General features: G+C 40.4%; 1 protein-coding gene across 1 annotated transcript; it reads left to right on the top strand.

Moving 5' to 3' along the window:
- The first annotated feature begins 561 nt into the window (after nt 1-561).
- LOC132894810 (protein BTG1-like) lies at nt 562-3,959 on the top strand. Its single transcript, XM_060934924.1, has 2 exons — nt 562-679; nt 3,673-3,959. Exons 1-2 carry the CDS (start codon nt 562-564, stop codon nt 3,957-3,959), a joined length of 405 nt encoding a protein of 134 aa, XP_060790907.1.
- The last annotated feature ends 4,414 nt before the right edge of the window (nt 3,960-8,373 follow it).

Here is an 8,373-nt window from a genome sequence, read left to right as displayed (position 1 = left end):
TAGACCTCAGGGAGGGGAATCTGAAAAAAAGCCTTTTGGAGGATTTGTGGCTGTACTTTGCCCCACCCCCACCTTTGAAATCAAAACTCCGCCCCCTGCCCGCTGAAACTGCATCATCTAAGCACAGAACTCCCCCCAGCTCCCCCCCCAGCCAATTAACTTCAAATTCCGTATTCCATTAGAAGTTTAGAAGTGTATATATACAGAATGATTCTGCATCTATTTAGAATACAGACACTGTTGAGCCTCTGTGCTGTTGGAGTGAAGTTTAATCGAAAGAAAGTTGATTAATTTTATGTTTGTACTGGGTGTATTGTTCAGACTACAGTCAGAAAAGAGTGTTGAAGTCCTCCTAAGTTAGTTTTGACAAGTTTGAAGAAGGTGAGTTGTGTTTAATAGTCGTTATCTTTTTGTATTATGAACAAAAGAAAAATGCCAACCTAGTGCTCAGGCCAGAGGATTAACAGCTAACTTAAAGATGGTTCATTTTAACATAAAAGCTATACCTTGGAAAGTAAAATGTATTGTATGATATTTTGCAGTTTACGAAACTATTTCGACATGAAATTCGAGGTGACAACAGCGGTGAACTTTATCACCAGATTATTGAGAGGAAGAGGACTTCTGTCTGAAGAACAACTCCAACACTTCAGCCGTTCTCTGGAAGAGGCATTAGGAGGTGAGATTAAACATGACATTACGCACCTATGACTTCTGACAAAAGTATCCACATCATATTTAGTCTTTATTCAATCTACTTGTTTTTAATTTTCACTGAAATGGACAAGTACCTTTACCATTATACCGACCCCTCGCTGTGGTATGATAAAAAGGCTGCACACTTTTACTTATTAGTGTGACATTCAGTTAAAGTAAGTGATGTATAAAGACCTAGATTTAATGCCAGGATCAGACTACATTATATTTTTATCTTTCACAATGGTTACCATGTCAGATTAGGCAATCCAAGTGCCATAACTTCTTGCCATGTCTTGATCCAGAGACTGGCAACACTGCAAGTTTGATCCCGACCAATCATCATTCACGTCCTTGCATGGTGTCAGGGAGAAGGGTCAAGAAACTGTCAATCATGGCTACAGAATGAATGTTAAGGAACATGTCATAAGAGTTGTTTGTTACTATGCTAGGGGAGAAAGTACAAAAAAAAATCCTGACATGCTACAGTTTTTGTCAGGGTGTTGTGGGGCATCCCAGATGCAACATTGCTGTTTTTTGATTGCGCCACGTTACGAGGCCTGTTTGTCATTTCCGACGTTGATATTTGGGCATCCCGTTGAAATTTGTCAGCCACACCAAAACTATGTCAAAATCTGCCTGAATTTGTGTCATCTGATCCTGGCATAATTTACGGTACAACAGCCAGCATTTGAATATAGAATAGAAGAGAATAATCAGGGCTCAACGTTAACTTTTGACACCTTTTGCCCTGCAGGGCAAATGGTCTCAAAAAATTTTTCCCCCCTTGAATTTCCTTTTGCCCTAAAATTCTGTGGTATTTTGGCAAGTTTTCAAGTACACGGTTCAAGGTAATACTGATATGTTTTCTAGGGGTATAATAGAGTTATTTAGACAAAAGTACATGCTAAAAAAAACATTTATTTTTATAAACATATATTTCTGCAACAGAAGAATAAGACAAGCCCTAAAAACATGAGACATAAATCAATATCATATATGTAAGACTTACGTATGGTACTAGTACGTAATACGTCTTTTTATATAGCGTTTAGGACACAAAACACACTTTGTTTTGCCTATAACAATGACTAGCAATATTGCAAAGATGAATTATAAAACTAAAAACATTATAAAACAGGAGTCTGTACTGCAGTACTGTCTTATCATTCAGTTTGCCATTGCATTTAGAAAGAAATTAAACAACCTTTATAGTGTGGTTTACTATTTGAGACACAAAAGCATGTCTTTCCATTTATTGAATGTACTTACCACTAGCTTTTTTACATATGTATGTGGACGTCCTGAAGTCAACCCAGGAAAATGTAGAGGGCACCAGTGACCACTCGTAGTGATGAAAAGCACAAACACACATGCGCCTGAAGCGAGCCAATCAGAATTGCCATTACAAATCAGGAAGAAAAAACAAAATGGCAATCACAAGGGAGGCGAGGATGCTGGTTAATACGTCTTGTTTTTTGTAATGTACTCGCTCAAAAATCATTTTTGTGCTTAAAAAAGCCGACCATAGGTGTGCCCAAACAGGCCTAACTCGCTAAAATATTTCTGCCTGAGGGTCTTGGTCAGGCAAATTCGGCATTCAGGCAATGCCTGGTGTTGAGGCTTGATAAATATATTAACAACTCTAAAAACATACAAACACATACGAAGCATTTCACACTCCCTTTTTATTGCACTGTCCACTTAAAACAAGCAGCGTTTAGTGTAGTCATGGCTCTTGGGGAAACGCTGTTTTTCAGAATATTTTTTCTGTGTCTTAATTGACCTGAACCATTGACCCAAGGGCAGTGGTTCAAACGGAGCGTTTCCGGGTGGGATGGATCTATTAACATACCCTGGGCTCTTTTGAGGCAGCAGGAACTGTAAAGCTCTTCCAGGGAGGGGAGATGGCATCCGATGATCTGGGCGGTGGTGACGACCCTCTGGAGAGCTTTCCTCTCTGCTGCTGTGCAGCTGGCAAACCACACACACACACACACACACAAATGCACCGATGCAGTATGTAAATTTGCTCTCGATGGAGCAGCGACAGAAGAGCACAAGCAGGTTTTGAGTGAGGTAGTTCTTCCTGAAGATCCTCAGGAAGTAAAGTCCCTGCTGTACCTTCTTTATAACTTGTGTGATGTTAGTGCTCCAGGTCATGTCCTCTTCAACTCAATGTGCACCCCCAGGAACCCAGAAGTCCAAGATCCTCTCTACACATTCCCCGTTGATGAGGATGGGCTGAATGTCCATTTTCTTTTTCCTGAAGTCCTTGGTTTTGGTGGTGTTGAGGACCAGGTTGTTGTCTCTGCACCACCCAGCTGCTCCACCTCCCCTAAGAGAAGAGCCCAACTTTGCTGGTGTCACCTGCGAATTTGATGATGCCATTACTGGGGTGGATGGGGGTGCAGTTGTGGGTGTAGAGGGTGAAGAGTAGGGGGCTCAGCACACAGCCCTGTGGGGAGCCAGTACTGAGGGCTGAGGAGATGTGGGGGCCTACTCTCACTCTCTGGGAGTGATCAGACAGGAAGTCTTTAATCCAGAGGCAGATGAAGTGAAACAGTCCCAGGTCTGTCAGTTCAGACACCAGTCTGTGAGAGAGCATGGTGTTGAATGCCGAGCATAGCAGGTTTCAGATTATTGTTAGAGGATCGTCATCATATAATTTGACACAAAGAACATGTTATCGCACAGTCTGTTTTAGTGTTCAGGCAAGATTTTATTGGGATCGTCTCATACCATAGACAAATCTTAAAAGACTGCTGAAATCAAACAAACAGTGCAAAACAGGCTTTATATTTTCAATAGGACAGGTTTTTATCTCAGGAGCATTAACACTGCCCAGAAATGCTGCCTTTCTCGAGAGCCTCGTCCCAAGTGAATGATAGTTACGATTTTCTAATAACAAATCTACTCTTAAAACAATATGCAGGTTGAACAGAGTTTTTAAAAGTATTTTTTCTTTGATTACAGGTCATTATGAACATCACTGGTTCCCTGACGCACCGTTTAGAGGTTCGGGATATCGCTGTATCCGAATCAATCGCAGGATGGACCCGCTAGTAGGGAAGGCTGCTTACACCACTGGTCTCAGCATGGAGCAGCTTCGCTCCCTCTTACCCTGTGAGCTTACAGTGTGGGTCGACCCCTACGAAGTGTCCTATCGGATCGGGGAGAACGGGTCCATAAGTGTACTATACAAGTCCACACCACTGCCGCCGGAGACTCATCTCAACTCTGTGATGACTGGCTCCAACTAATCTCTCTGCACATCTGGCCCACATCTGTTTTACATTTTAAATGTTGATTTTAATGACTGATCTCTCTGCACATATAGATCCAATTTATTGGATTTTATTATATATATATATATATATATATATATATATATATATATATATATATATATATATATATATATATATACACACACACACAATAAATTGGATATATTTTAATTCAATGCTTTAACGCCTGTAAATATTTGTAAATATATTTTGATTTTTATTATTTTATTTGTAATTATATTTTGATTCAAGATGATTAAATAAATATATTTTGATTTAAGGTGATGCTTCAGTTTTTTTCATAGTGTTTTATATTACTTTTGCATAATGCATACCGTAAAATACCAAATAATAGCCCGGGCGATTATTTGTCTCAATCACGTAAGAGACCCAACGCGTATTAGAGACTAGGCGGCTATTTGGAACAGGCGATTAATTCCTTCTTCACAAACTCCTTCCCCAAAATCTACCTCAAAACGGGGAAAAAATCATTCTCAGATAGGCCTACTTTTAACCAGTATAACTTACAGTTTGTTTAGAGTTAGATTACAGATAGCACGGTGCCGACTTCGGGGAATTTTGAAGACGCAGAATGCATCTTCGCATGGCACAGTCGGGGTGGATAAAGGATAAATCACACACCTTTTCCTGTTAATGACTAGTTAAGCGCATGCTTTACAAAATAATCAAGAAACCACACCATTGTCTGTGCGCAGCACTGTGATTTAATTACTCTGCAAAGTTATGGTCACTTGCTATCACCCTCACCCATGCAGCCTCCACCCTTTGCGCTTCGCGATGTCTGTCGATCTGAAATTGCATGGAGGGCGCGACGTTGAAGCAACATAATTAGGGTGCGAAGTGTCAAACCAAAGGGTTTTTTCTTATGCTGAAAAATAAGTGACCTGCAGTGGCTACATACTGTCATCTTGCATCACGTTTCTCTCCAAGACGTCTCCCTATTTGGCCGATATGAGCCTATTCCCCGAGTGAGTTGGTACGGTGGCTCGACCCCGTAGAAAACTTAAAGTTCGGATGAAAGTTAGTTGAATAGGTTACTGACTTGTAGGCCTACATGTTGCCTGCCTGACGCGTGCTTCTGCCCAACTTGCACGACAGATTACTTGTTGAAAAGGCCCCTTGGATTAGATTGGCCGCGAGCAGACTGAAATGCATGTTAGAACGCTCTCACCTTTTTTGTAAAGCGTCTTCCAGATCCGAATGGGTAAGGGCAAGTGAAATGGTATAAGGTCTTTAATAAAACTCAGTGTGTGCTTTGACGCATGCATTCGGCAATTTAGGTCGTTTAACAGAAGCAGCAGTCCAACCTTGGAAACCCGCAGTCCTCAATGTCATCACACACGCTGGCTTTCGTTGGGTATACCCAAAGGGGTGGCTAAGACATCTGTCAAAAGTTACGGAGTTGCATTCCTCAAGAAATATTACGGTAGACCAAGATTATAACATTGAAATGGCATGTTTATTATCACGTAACAAAATGTTGTAAACAGTATTATAGAAATAATTTCATTCATTCATTCATTCATTCATTCATTCATATTGTTTCGGTAGAAAACTATGCAATGCAAAATCGTTTAAACACCAGAAAACCAGAAAAGTGCTGGGCCTCAAGATTCTAGATAGAACGTTCGGACGCTTTTTTTTTTTTTTTTTAGACCCCGGCGAGTATTCGGAACCGGCCTTTATTTGTCACAACACACGCGTACACCCGGCCGTTAAAGGGAACTCGGCGGTTAATTGGAACTCGGCTATTATTTGGTATTTTACGGTAATACATTTTATAAAAACAGTAAGTGCACATTTTTTGGTGTAACTGTAGCCTATTTGTTGCTGTATAATTTCTGACCCCTCTCTGCCACATCCATCAATGGAAAGGGTCTATCAGAGGACCGCACTGATCCGCTCCTACCAGTGACAGATCCACTGCCTTATCAGTGTTGCTGCTATGAGAATGGTCACCCACCCAAACAATAGGAGATGACAGACTTTCAGCTTCTGATCTGTTAAACAACTCGGTGAATGTCGTGGCACCTTTTGTTTGAACCCACCCAATTTTCAAGTGACCAAAAATATTGGAATAGATCTTTCTTTTTTCCCTCGGTGTGGCCTGTTCGGTTGATTCTTTAAACCATTAATAGCTCAGAGTGTCTACTCTTGGTTCAAGCCTTTGGTTTTGCCTGTGAAGACTGACTTTGTTGTTAAAAAGGATAAACCAACATGAAGACCAGAGAGCTGTCTCTGGGAAAACAAGCCATTTTAAAGCTGAGGAAAAAAATGATCAGAGCCATTGCACAAGCACTGGGCATAACTAATACAACAATTTGGAATGTCCTGAAAAAAAAAAACACTGGTGTATAACAACTAGGCAATGGACATGTTGGCCAAGGAACATAACAGCAGATGACAATCAAAACAGTGTGAGAGCTGTGAAGGAAAAACAAAAAACAAGTCAGTGACATCACCAACAAATAGGACAGGTGTATGTGTGTGTGTGTGTGTGTAATAATTTATAAGGTGACTGTAATCCCAAAACAAATGTGCTGTACATCAGCGATTCTCAACCTTTTCTACTTTAAGGCCCACTTATTCATACTTGTAACGAGTTGGGGCTCATTAAAAACAATCCCCAATTATTTTGTGTCATCTATTCTATTAGAATCTAATAATCTATTGTAAAGTTTATTAATGGGATGCAGGATCACTCCCTGTTACAGATGGGAGCCCAGGAATTAAATACAAGTAAATGCATTAAAAACAAACTGTTTTAATTGTAGGTATTGTATTTAAAACTGTATGGATGTGCCAGAAGCCAAACCATGCATGCAGGGCATTCTCAGTCAAAAGGGATTAATGATCCAAAAGCGGAGTCTGGTCTATTAACACAAGAACTTATTGCCATGTTTGTGTCCAGCAAACAAGCAAGTTATTAAAACCAAGAAGTACACTCAAAAGAAGTGGATATAGAAACCAGTCAATGGGATTAGATCCTTACACACTAACAAAGAAGGATATTTCCTATGAGTTGGAAAATTATCCATCTGTTGAGATCCCTGACATCTCAAACTACCTGGTGCTGCAGACATTGTTCTACACGGACACACAGATGAAAACCTGGAACACCATGGAGGAGTACAACTTTTTATATGTGTCTGAGTTAAAGATCTGGGGATCAGAATACGACAGGATAGACAGCAGTAAACGGATCTAAGTGCAGGAAGAGTGTTTATTAGCAGGCGTGATTTTACAAAAACAAAACAGAAAGCAGCATCATGAAGCAGAATATTTAAACAGCATTATAAACATGGCTCAAAACAAACGTGACAGTAATAATGATAATACTTTGCAAAGCCTCTGTGAAAATAGCGTCCGTATCCGTATCTGTCCGTATTTGCTGATTACGCTCAAATCAGTATCAGGTGTTTCCCATAACGACTGGGTCCCAAGAATGTGCTCTGTGAGCGAGCGCAGCCACTCGAGCTGCACCAGACTCAAGCGTGCAAAGGCGTGACAGTCAAGTGTTGACCTGCTGTGTGACCACAACTTTTAACTGACATGTATATTGCCATGCATCGCCACCAAAATGCTTCATTTTCATCGATAACCCATCTCAAAGCATCACGAGCTCTAGTGTGACCATAGCTTAATGAGGTGGATGTGACGTCAGATTCAACCCAGAAATTGTACAATACAACAAGTAAAAACAAGAGTGCTCTGAGAGCACCATATCCCCCGCTGGCAACTGTGCCATAATTCTGTAAAATGCGACTGAATTGAACGAAATTACAATATGCATATTATCGACATATAACAAAGAATCCTGTCAAGTTTCGTGAAATTCCTCCAAAAATTGTGAGAGGAGTTGATTTCAGACGGTGAGTACCCTTCCTGGGACGGATGGACAGACATCGCCAAGACATAATCCCCCTTCAGGCCTTTCAGCCAGTGAGGGATAAAAATTGTGAGGGAAGTTGATTTCAGAAAGCAAGCACACCTTGATGAAATTGCTAAAGTACAAGTTTGTTAATAATCAAGGGCATAACTCTGGTAAAATTTGCCCAAATTAAACAAAATTTCAATATGCATATAACTGTAAACAACCAATCACTGGTAATTACCAACCATGGTGATCAATCACTGATCACCATTATTACAAACAACCAATCACTGATCACCATTGTTACAAACAACCAATCACTGATTATCATTGTTCCTAACAATCAATCACTGATCACCATAGTTACTTATGACCAATCACTGATGACCATTTTTCGAAACAATTACTGATCACCATTATTCCCAGTGAACAATCATAAATGACCTTTGTTCCCAACAACGAATCACTGTTCACCACTGTTTCCTTCAGTCA

This window comes from Neoarius graeffei, chromosome 12, assembly GCF_027579695.1.
Source record: "Neoarius graeffei isolate fNeoGra1 chromosome 12, fNeoGra1.pri, whole genome shotgun sequence".
Classification (NCBI taxonomy): Eukaryota; Metazoa; Chordata; class Actinopteri; order Siluriformes; family Ariidae; genus Neoarius; species Neoarius graeffei.
This window is presented reverse-complemented; position numbering and strand designations above follow the sequence as displayed.